This window comes from Ranitomeya variabilis, chromosome 6, assembly GCF_051348905.1.
Source record: "Ranitomeya variabilis isolate aRanVar5 chromosome 6, aRanVar5.hap1, whole genome shotgun sequence".
Taxonomy (NCBI): Eukaryota; Metazoa; Chordata; class Amphibia; order Anura; family Dendrobatidae; genus Ranitomeya; species Ranitomeya variabilis.
The window spans coordinates 350,668,888-350,686,060 of NC_135237.1; the positions used below are offsets into that span (position 1 = coordinate 350,668,888).

The 17,173-nt window shown below is 43.9% G+C and overlaps 1 protein-coding gene across 5 annotated transcripts in view; it reads right to left on the bottom strand.

Moving 5' to 3' along the window:
- Window positions 1-17,173, bottom strand: part of DTNBP1 (dystrobrevin binding protein 1) — a 234,886-nt gene that overhangs the window by 13,267 nt on the left and 204,446 nt on the right. For 4 of the 5 annotated variants that reach the window (XM_077269927.1, XM_077269925.1, XM_077269922.1 and 1 more), the window contains one exon: window positions 9,156-9,311. In XM_077269927.1, the coding sequence (XP_077126042.1) occupies window positions 9,156-9,311 (156 nt within the window). Of the gene's footprint in view, window positions 1-9,151; window positions 9,312-17,173 lie in introns of all 5 variants that reach the window. The other variant, XM_077269923.1, reaches the window with a different exon arrangement.

Consider the following 17,173-nt stretch of genomic DNA (forward strand, 5'->3'; position numbering starts at 1 on the left):
CGCAGTAAATTTGTTTCTTTTCGTGAAGCTTGCAAACTGTATTTCCGTATGCGCCCGATCTCCTCCGGTAATGAGGCTCAGCGTGTGGGCCTGGTGTTGTCATTATTAAGCGGGGATCCCCAAGCATGGGCGTTTTCTTTGCCGTCTGATTCTGTTACATTAACTCGGTGGAGAGGTTTTTTTTCTGCTCTAGGACACATTTACGACGACCCGGACAGAATGGCTCTAGCAGAATCTAAGATACGCACTATTTGCCAGGGGCAGCGGGTTGCAGAGGATTACTGTTCTGAATTTCGCCGCTGGTCGGTCGACACACAGTGGAATGATCCCGCGCTGCGGAGTAACTTTATTCATGGAGTTTCTGATAGGGTTAAAAAAGCCCTTCTGATGTACGAGACTCCTGCTTCACTAGATTCCGCTATGAATCTTGTTGTCCGCATTGATCGCCGCTTGCGTCAGGGGTTCATGAGACGCCTCCTGTGGTTGAAGGTTTAGGTTCACGTGATGTTGCTGCAGGTGAGCCCACGGAACCTATGCAAGTCGCAGGGGTATCACATGTTAAGAATCGAGCCCCTGTACTCAGGAAGCAGGGAGCCTGTTTTTACTGCGGTAAAACTGGTCATTTTATTAATATCTGTCCTCTGATGTCAACGAAAAACGCAACGGCGGAAAACTTCTAAGCTCAGAGGGTGTGGAGGAATCCAATCTGAGCTTATGTATATCCTCCATGATGGTTTCTCAGTGCATGCTCCCTGCCAAAGTTGTTGTCGCTGGCAGAGAGCTGCCAATCACTGTTTTTGTGGATAGTGGTTCTGCCACAAATCTCATTGATGAGGAGTTTGCGCGCACTGCTGGTTTTAGGATCGAAAAACTGCCTCATCCTATCCGCGTGGTCACCATCAATTCTGCTCCTCTTCCACAGGGAGAGATTATTGAGTTTGTAGCTGAGGTTAAACTCCACATTGGGGTTCTTCATTTCGAGCAGGTTACATGTAAGGTGCTCAAGAGTCTTCTGGCACAATTGGTTCTGGGTTTTCCATGGTTGTCTACACACAACCCGGTTATTGACTGGAAAACTCAGGACATAATTCAGTGGAGTGATTTCTGTCAGGAGATTTGCTTGGCCACATGTGTTTCTGCTGTGACTCCAAGCGTTCCTGAGTCACTTCTGGATTTTGTGGATGTGTTCTCTGAGAAGGGTTGTTCAGAGTTGCCACCTCATCGCTCCTATGACTGTTCTATCAGGTTTAAACCAGAGGCCAAGTTGCCTAAAGCAAGGATGTTTAACATCTCCGGTCCGGAGAGACAAGCGCTAAAGGATTACATTGCTGAAAGTTTGAGCAAAGGGCACATCAGGCCTTCATCCTCTCCTGTGGCAGCAGGGTTCTTCTTCGTTAAGAAGAAAGATGGTGGACTACGGCCGTGTCTGGATTTCAGGGAGTTAAACCAGATTACGGTTCGTGATCCATACCCTATGCCATTGATTCCGGATTTGTTCAACCAGGTGGCAGGTGCTAAGTGGTTTACCAAGCTTGACTTCAGGGGGGCGTACAACCTCATAAGAGTCCGTCAAGGTGATGAGTGGAAGACTGCTTTTAATATCCCTGAGGGTCATTTTGAAAATTTGGTGATGCCATTTGGGTTGACAAACGCACCTGCAGTGTTTCAACATTTCATTAATGATGTGTTCTCGCATGTTTTGGGGAAATTCGTTATTGTGTACCTAGATGACATTTTCATATATTCTTGCGACCGTGATACTCATTTAGATCATGTCAGGCAGGTGTTACAGCTTCTCAGAGAGAATAAGCTATATGCAAAACTGGAGAAATGTGTATTTTCGGTACAGGAGTTGCCTTTCTTGGGCTATAGTGTGTCTGCTTCTGGGTTTAAAATGGACGCCGCTAAGGTGCAAGCGGTGTTGCATTGGGAACGGCCTGATAACCTAAAAGCACTTCAGCGGTTCCTTGGGTTTTCTAACTACTATGGGAAGTTTATCAATGATTTTTCTATCATTGCTAAACCGCTAACTGACATGACTAAAAAGGGTACCAATTTCTCCGTTTGGCCTGAGGCTGCTGTGTGCGCATTTAAATCTCTTAAAAACAGGTTTGTTTCGGTTCCCATTCTGGTGCAGCCAGATGTATCGAAACCTTTTGTTGTAGAAGTCGATGCGTCTGAGGTTGGTGTGGGGGCGGTGCTGTCACAAGGCTCATCCTTGAGCGGTTTGCGTCCATGCACCTATTTTTCCAAGAAACTGTCGCCCGCCGAACATAACTACGATATCGGCAACAGAGAGTTGTTGGCAATCAAATTGGCCTTTGAGGAATGGCGACACTTCTTGGAGGGGTCGGTTCATCAGGTTTCTGTTATTACTGACCATAAGAATTTGCTTTATTTGGAGTCTGCCAAGCGTCTGTCTCCCAGGCAGGCTCGCTGGGCATTGTTTTTCACGCGGTTCAACTTTGTTGTCACTTACAAACCTGGTTCTAAAAACACTAAGGCGGATGCTTTGTCCAGGTGTTTTCCGGGGGGAGAGCCTCGGGAAGATTCAGTACCCATCCTCCAAAAGGGTGTTGTGGTTTCAGCTCTCACTACCGAGGTTGAGGCTGAGATTGCCGAGGCCCAGGAGGAGGTACCATCTGAGCTTCCCATCAACAAAACGTTTGTACCGCTTCATCTCCGCTTAAAGGTTTTGGCGGAGCATCATGATGCTGTCCTGGCTGGCCATCCAGGGGTTAGGGGTACCTTGGAGTTGGTGTCACGTCGGTTTTGGTGGCCCAAGATCTGACAGGACGTGGTCTCATACGTGTCAGCTTGCACCACGTGCGCTAGGACTAAGACGCCCCGCTCCTGTCCTGTTGGCACACTACTTCCTCTTGAGGTACCTAGTAAGCCATGGACGGAAATCTCCATGGATTTTATCACTGACTTGCCCTCCTCAGCTGGGAACACGGTCATCTTGGTGATTGTTGATCGGTTCTCAAAAATGTTGCACTTTGTGTCTTTGCCTTCGTTGCCAAACGCTAAGACTCTGGCTCAGGTATTTGTGCAGGAGGTGGTCAGACTTCATGGGGTTCCATCTGACATCGTTTCTGATAGGGGGTCTCAGTTTGTGGCAAAATTTTGGAAAGCATTTTGTTCACGGCTGGGGATCAAGTTGTCTCATTCTTCGGCGTTTCATCCTCAGTCAAATGGTCAGACCGAGCATATGAACCAAAATTTGGAACAGTACTTACGCCGCTTTGTTTCGGATAACCAGGAGGAGTGGTCGAAGTTTCTTCCTTTGGCTGAGTTTGCCATCAATAATCACCACCAGGAGTCATCTGGGGAGTCTCCGATTTTTTGTGTTTACGGGCTTCATCCTCAATTTTGTACTTTGAGTCAGGGGGGCTCTTCCGGCGTCCTGGAGGAAGACCAGTTAGGAGCACAATTATCGTCAGTCTGGAGGAGAGTTAAACAGCGCCTGTTGAGTGTGGGTGCTACGTACAAACGTGTGGCTGACAGTAAGCGTGTGCCAGGTCCGGACCTGAGTGTGGATGACTGGGTGTGGTTATCCACAAAAAACATAAGACTCAAAATACCATCCCTTAAATAGGGTCCACGGTTTATTGGTCCATTTAGGGTCACTGCCGTCATTAACCCAGTAGCGTACCGATTGGAGCTTCCTACGGTGTATAAGATACACAACGTGTTCCACAAGTCTCTTTTAAAGAAGGTGGTGGGTTCCGTGGACGCGGCGCCTATGCCACCTCCAGTCTTGGTGAATGGTAATTTGGAATTTGAAGTCTCCAAGGTGGTTGACTCTCGTGTAGTGCGCCGCACTTTACAGTACTTGGTACACTAGAGTGGTTATGGGCCTGAGGAGAGGTCCTGGGTACCAGCCTTGGACGTTCATGCGAATCGGCTGGTCAGGTTTTTTCACCGCCGCCATCCGGACAAGCTGGGTCCTATAAGCCGTGAGGGCCCTGGGGTCCCTCGTAGAAGGTGGGGTACTGTCATGTCGGACGCTGTTCAGACCAGGTCGTTCGACAGACAGCGGTAATTCCGCTTTTGACCACTATGCACTCATTGGCGTCAGCTAGATTTTATCTAGCTGGTCCGGGGTTAATTTACCTGGTGCTCGGATTGGAAGCTGGGCCATGCCCACTGCCTTTAAATAGTTCTCCTGAACATTGGGCGTCGCCGATTATAGCTTCTGTCTTGTGCGTTGTTATCTCGGTCTGGAGTGATGAGCTAGTAGTTGGAGAATCGTTGCTGGTGGTGTATTTCCCTTTGTCTTATTTGCTCCTTCCTATATTTGTATTTGTTTTGCCCTTTGCATTTATAGTATATTCCTGAGTGACTGCGGCGTGGTGCTTACTTTTCCGTTATCCTTGTCTGTGCTAACTGTGGGTATTGGAGTGTGGTCTTCACTGGGTGGTGGGAGGTAGTTTCAGCCTAGGGTTGAAACAGGAGATAAGGCGAGGGTGGAGGCCCAGACATGCACAGCATCAGTGTAAACTCTGGGAGAGGGACAGTCAGGGTTTCCCTAGTCTGAGGGAAATTGCAGGGGCCCGGGTTATTAGCTCTTTCCTGCCTAGGTCTCCCGTGACAGAATCCTAGCCCCGCACTGTGCATAATGCATAACACACTGCGGGGCTGGGATTCCCAAGGTGCGTGGCCGCAATGCCCGCACAGGCGCAGTCTGCAAGCCTGGCTGGAACGTCAGACGGCCAGAGCTTAAACACAGCGCAGGCGCCGGTTTTGAAGCGAAAAAAGCGCGGAGGGGGCGGCGCTGAATGCCCCTGAAGATTTGAGTGACGGCAGAGTAGCGGTTCAAGCTGGGGAGTGAGGACCCGCCTCCCTGGATAAAGACAGGTATTTTGGATAAGTTTCAAAACGCTTTATTTTGGGAATACTTGAACCAAAAACTAAAAGAGCCACCTTGTTAGAATGCAGCATTACTGCTGCACAGGGTGGCTCTTTTAGTTTATAACGGCTGGAGGGGGGTGACCGTGGCCCTTTAATGACCGAGCCAATTTTTACAATTCTGACCACTGTCACTTTATGAGGTTATAACTCTGGAACGCTTTAACAGATCCTGCTGATTCTGAGAATGTTTTTTCGTGACATATTGTACTTCATGTTAGTGGTAACATTTCTTCGATATTACTTGCGATTATTTATGAAACAAATGGAAATATGGTGAAAATTTTTAAAATTTTGCAATTTAAAAACTTTGTATTTTTGTGCCCTTAAATCAGAGAGAGATGTCACACAAAATAGTTAATAAATAACATTTCCCACATGTCTACTTTACATCAGCACAATTTTGGAAACAAATTTTTTTTTTTGTTAGGGAGTTATAAGGGTTAAAAGTTTACCAGCAATTTCTCATTTTTACAACACCATTTTATTTTTAGGGACCACATCACATTTATATATGATAGAAAATAACCAAGTGTGACACCATTCTAAAAACTGCACCCCTCAAGGTGCACAAAACCACATTCAAGAAGTTTATTAGCCCTTTACGTGCTTCACAGGAACTGAAACAATGTGGAAGGAAAAAATGAACATTTTACTTTTTTTTTGCAAACATTTTAATTCAGAACCATTTTTTTTTATTTTCACAAGTGTAAAAACAGAAATGTAACCATAAATTTTGTTGTGCAATTTCTCCGGAATACGCCGATACCACATATGTGGGGGTAAACCACTGTTTGGGCGCACCGCAGAGCTTGGAAGAGAAGGAGCGCCGTTTGACTTTTTCACTGCAGAATTGGCTGGAATTGAGATCGGATGCCATGTCATGTTTAGAGAGCCCCTGATGTGCCTAAACAGTGGAAACGCTCCACAAATGACACCATTTTGGAAACTAGACCCCTTAAGGAACTTAACTAGATGTGTGGTGAGCACTTTGTGCCCCCAAGTGCTTCACAGACGTTTATAAAGTAGAGCCGTGAAAAAAAAAAAATCGCATTTGTTTACACAAAAATGATCTTTTCGCCCACAAATTCTTATTTTCACAAGGGTAACAGGAGAAATTAGACCAAAAAAGTTGTTGTGCAAATTCTCCTGAGTACGTTGATACCCCATATGTGGGGGTAAACCACTGTTTGGGCGCACCGCAAAGCTTGGAAGAGAAGGAGTGCCGTTTTACTTTTTCAATGTAGAATTGGCTGGAATTGAGATCGGACACCATGTCGCGTTTGGAGAGCCCCTGATGTGCCTAAACAGTAGAAACCCCCCACAAGTGACCCCATTTTGGAAACTAGACCCCTTAAGGAACTTATCTAGATGTGTGGTGAGCACTTTAAACCCCCAAGTGCTTCACAGAAATTTATAATGTAGAGCCGTGAAAATAAAAAATCCTTTTTTTTTCCTCAACAATGATTTTTTAGCCTGCAATTTTTTAATTTCTCAAGGGTAACAGGGGACATTGGACCCCAAAATCTGTTGACCAGTTTGTCCTGAGTACGCTGATACCCCATATGTGGGGGGGGACACTGTTTGGGCATCCATCAGGGCTCGGAAGGGAAGGAGCGCCGCTTGGAATGCAGACTTTGATGGGATGGTCTGCGGGCGTCATGTTGCATTTGCAGAGCTCCTGATGTACCTAAACAGTAGAAACCCCCCACAAGTGACCCCATTTTGGAAACTAGACCCCCCAAAGAGCTTATCTAGATGTGTGGTGAGCACTATGAACCCTCAACTTCTTCACAGAAGTTTATAATGTAGAGCCATGAAAGTAAAAAAAAAAATCATATTTTTTCCACAAAAATGATCTTTTCACCCCCTAATTTTTACTTTCACAAGGGTAACAGGAGAAATTGGACCCCAAAATTTATTGTGCAATTTATGCTGAGTAGGCTGATACCCCATATGTGGGGGTAAACCACTGTTTGGGCGCATGGCAGAGCTCGGAAGGGAAGGAGCGCCGTTTTGGAATGCAGACTTTGATAGAATGGTCTGCGGGCGTTAGGTTGCGTTTGCAGAGCCCCCGATGTACCTAAACAGTAGAAAACCCCACAAGTAACCCCATTTTGGAAACTAGACCCCCCAAGGAACTTATCTAGATGTGTTGTGAGAACTTTGAATGCCCAAGTGCTTCACAGAAGTTTATAATGCAGAGTCGTGAAAATAAAAAAAATAAAAAAGTTTTTGCTTTTTCAGAGCCCCTGATGTACCCTAAACAGTAGAAACTCCCCACAAGTGACCCCATTTTGGAAACTAGACCCCCCAAGGAACTTATCTAGATGTGTGGTGAGAACTTTTAATGCCCAAGTGCTTCACAGAAGTTTATAATGCAGAGTCGTGAAAATAAAAAATATTTTTTTTTTCCACAAAAAATATTTTTTAGTCCCCAAGTTTTTATTTTCACAAGGGTAACAGGAGAAATTGGACCCCATAAGTTGTTGTCCAATTTATCCCGAGTACGCTGATGCCCCATATGTGGGGGTAAACCACTGTTTGGGAGCACAGCAGAGCTCAGAAGGGAGGGAGCACCATTTGACTTTTTGAGCGCAAAATTGGCTGTGGTGTTAAGAGACCCCCTGATGTACCTAAACAGTGGAAACCTCCCAATTCTAACTCCAACCCTAACCCCAACACACCCCTAACCCTAATCCCAACCCGATCCATAATTCTAATCACAACCCTAACCCCCAAAACACCCCTAACTCTAATCCCAAAGCTAACATAACCCTAATCAAAACCCTAAATCCAACACACCCCTAATGCTAATCTCAACCCTAACCTCAAAACCTAAGCCTAATCCCATTACACCCCTAACCCTAATCCCAACCCTAACCTTAACCCTAATCCCAAACCTGACCCTAATCCCAAATGTAACCCTAATGCCAACCCTAATCCCAATTCTAACCCTAACTTTAGCCCAAGTAAAGTAAAACCGCAGGGGAATCCACACAAAAACTGTTGTACATCCACGATAAATCTGCAGGAAAAACGCAGCGTTTTGGCCCTGCGGATTTATCAAATCCGCTGCGGAAAAATCCGCTGTGAACCATTCTACGTGTGCACATATCCTAACCCTTCCCCTAACCCTACCCCTAATTGGAAAATAGAAATACATGCATTTTTTTAATTTTATTTTTGCCTTACTAAGGGGGTGATAAAGGGAGGGGTTATTTACTATTTTTTTTATTTTGATCACTGTGATAAGATCTCACAGTGACCAAAATAAAACAAGAGGAAGAATTTTCCTCTGCCGGCCGGCAGATCATGGCGGGCGCAAGAAGTCGGCGGCCAGCAGAAGAAGCAGGAGGACCCAGGGACACCGGTAAGTATAACAGGGTCCCCGATCCCCCTATTTCTCTGTCCTCTGATGTGCGATCACATCAGAGGACAGAGAATGACATCACTTTTTTTTTGCGGTCGCCGGTAAACAGATAATTACCGGCGATCGTAAAACAGGGGTCGGTAAAAACCGACCCCGATCATGTTCTTTGGGGTCTCGGCTACCCCCGGCAGCCGAGACCCCAAGGATCTTCCGGGTGCCGGGCGGCGGGCGCACTGGGCATGCGCCCGCCATTTTTTTCCCGGAAAAAGATGGCGGCGCCCATCGGGAGCCACGAGGAGCACCGGGGGAGATAGATAAGTATCGGGGAGCGATCTGGGACCCCATTTTCTCTGTCCTCCGATGTGCGATCACATCGGAGGACAGAGAAATTAAATGGCAATTCGCTTTTTTTTTTTTTTGTTTCGACCGCCGGTAAACGGTTAATTACTGGCGATTGCAACTCGGGGGTCGGTAAACCCCCCCCCCCCCCCCCCCCCGAATCATGTTCTCTGGGGTCTCGGCTACCCCCTGCAACCGAGACCCCAGAGAAAATCCGAGACTGGGGGGCGCTTTTCACTTTTTCCACAGCGCCGTTAATTAATTAATTAACGGCGCTGTGGTTTAAGTACCCTTAACTGCCGCCGTGAAAAGGCGTATCGGCGGTCGTTAAGGGGTTAAACACTATTCAAAAAATTAATGAGAAATGTGTTCATAGTCTTTAAATAAAAAATTACATGTGAGGTACAGTATGTAAAAACTGCACACTCCACCAGACATATTTTTGGCATCAACTTAACTACTTTATACAAAAACAATATTTAAGAAAATAAAAGAAAAATCAGTAAAAGAATAATATATAGAGGTGACCTGCCTCGTCTCTCTGCTATCTGTAGGTATCCCGTAGACAAGTATTGCTCCATGTCCTGCTGGAATGCCTCTTCGAAGAACTTTTGTCGTTCTTTTAGCTTCATCTGTTGGGCATACTCCATGTCCAAGACCCTCTGAGTATGTTCTGAATCCAGATCAGCTATAAGGAAAGAATAAAAATTCACTTGAGATTTCAAAATAGTATTTAACCTTGATCTTGTAACACATAATTTGTGATCATGATAACTGCAATAGATTAGAAAGCTTTTAGATCAGCATTAGATAAGGGTACCATGTAGTTTGCATATAATGGGTGAAGAATACCTTGGAAATGCCTATTGCGAGAAGATTTGTTGTGGCAAAATTTTAAATCTCAAAACTAAAAGGGAACCTGTCATCTCATTCACTGCCCGACTACAGACAGCATGAATCAGTCACTGGCTGTGCCACTGCAACCAGGCATGTTTTACTCCTACATTTTGTGGTGTTTCAGAAAAAATACATAATTTGAAAAATCATGTGTAAACTGTGAGTCTCAGCTGACTATTCAAGCGAGGTCCTAAGCGACTTTCCCCTGCTCCAATACCCATGTCCGACTTTCCACTGCTCAAATACCCATGTCTGAGAAGCCAATAGTGCAGCCAATGTTTAATTCATTCTGCCCATGGTTTGAGAAGTGTGAATCAGATGACAGGTTCCCTTTGAGTTCCAGCAACTCGAGTCCTCAGTAAAGTAAGCTGTCTTGAGCAGTTGTATGTTTCTTTAATGTCAAATCATTATAGTGCAAGGCCACGTTCTTCATTGCTGGAAGGGAATGTCGTGGGAATTATAGATTATATTCTCGGCGGACAGGTGAGGAATATTGTGGTTTATTATTTTATTTTTGTTGCAGGCAGGAAACGTTGGCTTGGGTGGATTAGACATTCGGTAAGTATGGTTTAATTAAGGTTATTAAAGTAATCCGTGTCATTATTTCAAATAAAGGACTGTATTCTGGGTGCCTGTGTTTTTATACAATATCACTGTGGGGTTAGTAATAGATAGGTGTCTTATAGATGCCTCTCCATTACTAACTTGTGGGCTTTTTGTCACCTGACAATACAAAGGTGACATCAACCCCAGAAATATGAACCCCACTTTCCACCGCTACAGGGTAAGTGGAAAGAGCTAGGCTAAGCGCCAGATTTGGCGCATCTTATAGATGTGCATTTTCTGGGGCGGCTGAGAGCTGATGTTTTTAGTCTTGGAGGGGCCAATATCCATGGCCCCTTCCTAGGCTATTAATATCAGCCCACAGCTGTCTACCTAGCCATTGCTGGTTAGATTTTATAGGGGGATCCTACGTAAATTTTTTCTGGGGTCCCCCTGTAAACTAACGAGTTAATCTAAGCAAACAGCTGTGAGCTGATATGAATTGTCTGGGAACTTTTATGACAATTGGCGCCTTCCCAGAATATCTACTGATTATTAAAATCAAACTGGAGCTCATATAATTTTTTTTCTTTAAAATTAACAGTTGCTGTCTGGTTACAGCCTATGTAAAGGTACATTAAGCGACGCTGCAGCGATATCGACAACGATGCCGATCGCTGCAGCGTCGCTGTGTGGTCGCTGGAGAGTTGTCACACAGACAGCTGTCCAGCGACCAACGATGCCGAAGTCCCCGGGTAACCAGGGTAAACATCGGGTTACTAAGCGCAGGGCCGCGCATAGCAACCCGATGTTTACCCTGGTTACCAGTGTAAAAGTAAAAAAAAACAAACAGTACATACTTACATGCCGGTGTCTGCCGCGTCCCCCGGCGCTGTGCTTCTCTGCACTGTGTAAGCGCCAGCCGGAAAGCACAGCGGTGACGTCACCGCTGTGCTTTGCTTTACGGCCGGCACTGACACATTCAGTGCAGGAAGCTCTGAGCAGCAACGCGGACGCCGGGGGATGTGACAGACATCAGAGGGTGAGTATGTAGTGGTTTTTTTTTTTACTTTTACAATGGTAACCAGGGTACCTGCGCTTAGTAACCCGATATTTACCCTGGTTTCCATTTGTAAAACATTGCTGGCATCGTTGCTTTTGCCGTCAAACACGATGATACACGCCGATCTGACGACCAAATAAAGTTCTGGACTTTCAGCAACGACCAGCGATATCACAGCAGGATCCAGATCGCTGCTGCGTGTCAAACACAACGATATCACTATCCAGGACGCTGCAACGTCACGGATCGTTGTCGTTCTCGTTGCAAAGTCGTTTAGTGTGAAGGTACCTTAAGCTCCTTCTGTTAACACTCCTTCATAGGCTAATGACAATGTGTATGTTTACTTATCGGCTTAGTAATGAGGGTTTCGGGCTGACACCTTTTCATTACTAATAAGCCTAGAGCTTGCTGTCAATGACAGCTGCCAACACCAAGCCCTACTACTGCATCAGCATGAAAAAGGTGGTGTGTTGGACCAAGAAATTACATCACAAAACTATAAATATATTTATTTAGTTCAAAAAAGCATTCATTGCTGTACAAAAACGTATGCAAAAACGCATGCAAAAATGTGCGGTTTTTCGGCAGAGTTTTTCCTGCCAAAAGATGCAGAAACATTGCAGAAATTTCTGCAAGTAAATACTCTACATGGGCACATCGCCTAAATGTGACCCCCTTGGATAAGGGGCCTGCTTTAAAACCTGCCTGTTTTCACCTTCCTGACTAGGCCAAATTTTAGAATTCTAAACAGTGTAATTTTAGGTGTTAATAACTCTGAAAAGCTTCAATGAATCCCAATGATACAAGATTGTTCTTTCGTGACACTTTACATTTTAAGTTAGTGGTAAATTTAGGTTGAAATGTTTTGCGTTTATTTGGGAAAACAGAGTTATGGAGAAAATTTTGCAATTTTCAAAAGTTCAAATGTTTATATCCTTAAAGCAGTTAGCCATACTGTACAAAATAATTTATAAATAACATTTTCCGTATGTCTACTTTACATCTGCATAATTTTTTAAACATATATATATTTTAAGTTAGAAGGGTTAAAAGTTTATCAGCAATTTCTTATACACAATTTACAAAACTGTTTTTTTTTAGGGAGCACATCATGTTTGAAGTGACTGAGGGCAGAAATTTTATTACAGAAAATACCAAAATACCCCAAAATGATACTATTCTAAAAAAATGCACCCCTCAAAGTGCTCAAAACCACATTCAATAATTTTATTAACTGTTTAGGTGCTTTACAGACATTAAAGCAATGTGGAAGGAATAATGAACATTTCAATTTTTCCCAAATTTTTTCATTTTGACAATGGCAAAAGGAGAAAATGAACCATACAAATTGTGGTGCAATTTCTCCAGAATACTCAGATACCCCATATGTGGTGGAAAACTACCATTTGGGTGCATGGCAGGGCTCCAAAGGAGCGCCCTTTGACTTGTGAAGAGCAAAATTGGCTGCAAAAAATATCGGATACCATGTCAAATTTGCACAGCCACTGATGTACCCAAATAGTGGAAATCCCCCACAAGTGACCCCATTTTGGAAACTACACCCCTCAAGGAACTTGGCTAGAGGTGTGGTGAGCAGTTTACTCCTTCCCCACCACTGTATTTAGGTACTTACATTCAGGGTTATTTTTTTTTTTTTATGTTTGGCTGCTATCACACACTAAAGGATGCTATTTTTTTCCAAAAACAAGTTTTCACATTGCCATATTTGAGAGCTATAATTTTTCTAGATTTCTTTAGACAGTCATGAGGGCTTATTTTTTTTTTGTCGGATGAGTTGTCATTTTCATTGGTAACATTTTTGTGCACATTACATTTTTTGATAGCTTTCTATTACAATTTTTGGGAGGCAGAATTAACAAAAAACAGCAATTCAGGATTTATTTAAGTAGTTCACTGTGTGGTAAAAGTCATTACTGCTTTATTCTTTGGGTCAGTACAATTACAGTGATACCACATTTAAAATAACTTTTTATGTTTTGGCACTTTTACAAAAACAGAAAAGAAAATTAGTTTTGCATCACTTTATTATGAGAGCTATAGCTTTTTTTATTTTTCCAATGATAGCTGCCATACCACTCTGTTTTTTTTTTTTTACTTAGCCTTTTATGTAACGTTAACTTTTATCAGTCTGATTGCTGGTATAATGCATTGCAGTGCTTTATACCTCTCAATGCTGCACTGACAGAAGACAACATGGTCTAACAGGCTTACTGTAGCTTGGTGACCTGCATGTCTTCCTGACTACTTCGAATCACCATGGGAATGATGAGGCCCTCCCGATGATGCCAATCGGACAGGAGAGGGAGCCCATTCTCTCTCCCAGCCTCCTAAATATTGCGATCGACATAGATCGCAACATTTAGGAGGTTAAACAGATGGGTGGGGTGTGAACACCGCTTCTGGTTGTGACAGTCGAGTCTCAGCTGTCATGTTAGCTGAACACCTGGCAGGTCCTGTGCCACACACGATCGCCATGACATACCTATACTTCATCGGTCAGGAACTCTTTCCCTTCAATGACTTATTGGTATGATATGTCAAATGTTGTGAAGGGGTTAAAAGTACAAGCAGAAAGACTAATATGATATAAAGCTATGCATAAACTTAAAATGTAAGTGGTGACTAAAAATATGAAACTGCAAGACACATGCAAACACTATGCACATTAATATTTCTTCCTGCTTGCCAAAGGTTGATGCAATCCTGATTGACAGTTCAGACCAGCAGCATGGATGTACGACTGGCCCAAAATGTGGACTCACTGATACTGCACGCAATGCCACTATAGCTGTCCAGATCCAGTGATTCAGAGCCACCTTCAGAGCAGCGCTTACAAGCAATAAGCTTATATATACACACACACACACGTGTATATATATATATATATATATATATATATATATATATATATATATATACACACACACACATATATACACAGTACAGACCAAAAATTTGGACACCTCATTTAAAGATTTTTCTGTATTTTTATGACTGAAAATTGTACATTCACACTGAAGGCATCAAAACTATGAATTAATGGGATCTGTCACCCCCCTCAGGCGTTTGTAACTAAAAGAGCCACCTTGTGCAGCACAAATGCTGCATTCTGACAAGGTGGTTCATTTAGTTATGATGCCTGCACACGCTGAAATAAACGTTTACAAAATGTGCCCCCTCATACCGTGAAACTGTCCCGTAGGTGGGACTTTCCTTCTTAATCAGAGGCAGCACAGCCGTCACTCCGGGCCTGTGCGCGCCGGGCGCAGCCTCCTCATGTTTCATTATCGTCCTCGGCACCTGCACAGAGCAGGTGAATATAGCAAGTGCCGTGGGCCTGAGAGGTGAGTATGTCATTTTTTTTTAATCGCAGCAACAGCATATGGGGCAAATGTCTGTATGGAGCATCTTATGGGGCCATGTGCAGCGTTATATGGGGCAAATATCTGTATGGGGCCATGTGCAGCATTATATGGGGCAAATATCTGTATGGGGCCATGTGCAGCATTATATGGGGCAAATATATGTATGGAGCATCTTATGGGGCCATGTGCAGCGTTATATGGGGCAAGTATCTGTATTGGGCCATGTGCAGCATTATATGGGGCAAATATATGTATGGAGCATCTTATGGGGCCATGTGCAGCGTTATATGGGGCAAATATCTGTATTGGGCCATGTGCAGCATTATATGGGGCAAATATCTGTATGGGGCCATGTGCAGCATTATATGGGGCAAATATCTGTATGGGGCCATGTGCAGCATTATATGGGGCAAATATATGTATGGGGCCATGTGCAGCATTATATGGGGCAAATATATGTATGGGGCCATGTGCAGCATTATATGGGGCAAATATATGTATGGAGCATCTTATGGGGCCATAATCAGCATTTGTGGAGCATTATATGGGGCAAATGTCTGTATGGAGCATCTTATGGGGCCATAATCAACATTTGTGCAGCATTATATGGGGCATATATTAATATGGAACATCTTATGGGACCCATCAAACTGTATGGAACATTATATGGGGCTCCTGATTCAATATGGATATTCAAAAACACTTAACCTACTGATGTCTCAATTTTACTTTTATTGGTATCTATTTTTATTTTTGAAATTTACCAGTAGCTGCTGCATTTTCCACCCTAGGCTTATACTCGAGTCATTAAGTTTTCCCAGTTTTTTGTGGCAAAATTAGGGGTCTCGGCTTATACTCGGGTTGGCTTATACTCGAGTATATACGGTATATAAGTCACAAAAAAGTGTGAAACAACTGAAATTACGTCTTACATTCTAGATTCTTCAAAGTAGCCACCTTTTGCTTTGATAACTGCTTTGCACTCTTTTGACATTCTCTTGATGAGCTTCAAGAGGTAGTCACCGGGAATGGTTTTCACTTCACAGGTGTGCCCTGTCAGGTTTAATAAGTGGGATTTCTTGCCTTATAAATGGGGTTGGGACCATCACTTGTGTTGTGCAGAAGTCTGGTGGATACACAGCTGATAGTCCTACTGAATAGACTGTTAGAATTTGTATTATGGCAAGAAAAAAGCAGCTAAGTAAAGAAAAATGAGTGGCCATCATTACTTTAAGAAATGAAGGTCAGTCAGTCTGAAAAATTGGGAAAACTTTGAAAGTGCCCCAAGTGCAGTGGCAAAATCCATCAAGCGCTACAAAGAAACTGGCTTACATGAGGACAGCCCCAAGAAAGGAAGACCGAGAGTCAGCTCTGCTTCTGAGGATAAGTTTATCAGAGTCACCAGCCTCAGAAATTGCAGGTTAACAGCAGCTCAGATTAGAGACCAGGTCAATGCCACCCAGAGTCCTACATCACCCACCAGGCGGACGCGCTTCCACACAACTCCACCAGAGCTGCCCTATGGGAACTCGGCTCTTTCTCCTCTCCTCTACCTCTTTGGCATAAGTGAGGTTTTGATAAAGACCCGCTGGGGTCGAAACGTTACCCGAATTGAATAGTCCGCCACCCATTTACCTCCTAAAAAAGCACCTGGTGATGTTTATTGTATATGTTAATAAAGAAACTACATAGTTTGCTGAACTTTCAACCAATTGAGTGCGGCTGATTTTTCCTATACTCAGAGTTCTAGCAGCAGACACATCTCTATAACAACTGTTAAGAGGAGACTTTGTGCAGCAGGTCTTCATGGTAAAATAGCTGCTAGGAAACCACTGCTAAGGACAGGCAACAAGCAAAAGAGACTTGTTTGGGCTAAAGAACATGGACATTAGATCAGTGGAAATCTGTGCTTTGGTCTGATGAGTCCAAATTTGAGATCTTTGGTTCCAACCACCGTGTCTTTGTGCGACGCAGAAAAGGTGACATGCCTGGTTCCCACCGTGAAGCATGGAGGAGGAGGTGTGATGGTGTGGGGGTGCTTTGCTGGTGCCCCTGTGGGGATTTATTCAAAATTGAATGCATACTGAAGCAGCATGGCTACCACAGCATCTTGCAGCGGCATGCTATTCTATCCGGTTTGCGTTTAGTTGGACCGTCATTTATTTTTCAACAGGACAATGACCCCAAACACATCTCCAGGCTGTGTAAGGGCTTTTTGACCAAGAAGTAGAGTGATGGGGTGCTACGCCAGATGACCTGGCCTCCACAGTCACCAGACCTGAACCCAATCGAGATGGTTTGAGGTGAGCTGGACCGCAGAGTGAAGGCAAAAGGGCCAACAAGTGCTAAGCATCTCTGGGAACTCCTTCAAGATTGTTGGAAGACCATTACCGGTGACTACCTCGAAGCCCATCAAGAGAATGCCAAGAGTGTGCAAAGCAGTCATCAAAGCAAAAGGTGGCTACTTTGAAGAACCTAGAATATAAGACATAATTTCAGTTGTTTCACACTTTTTTGTTAAGTATATAATTCCACATGTGTTAATTCATAGTTTTGATGCCTTCAGTGTGAATGTACAATTTTCATAGTCATGAAAATAAAGAAAAATCTTTAAATGAGAAGGTGTGTCCAAACTTTTGGTCTGTACTGTATATGTGTACA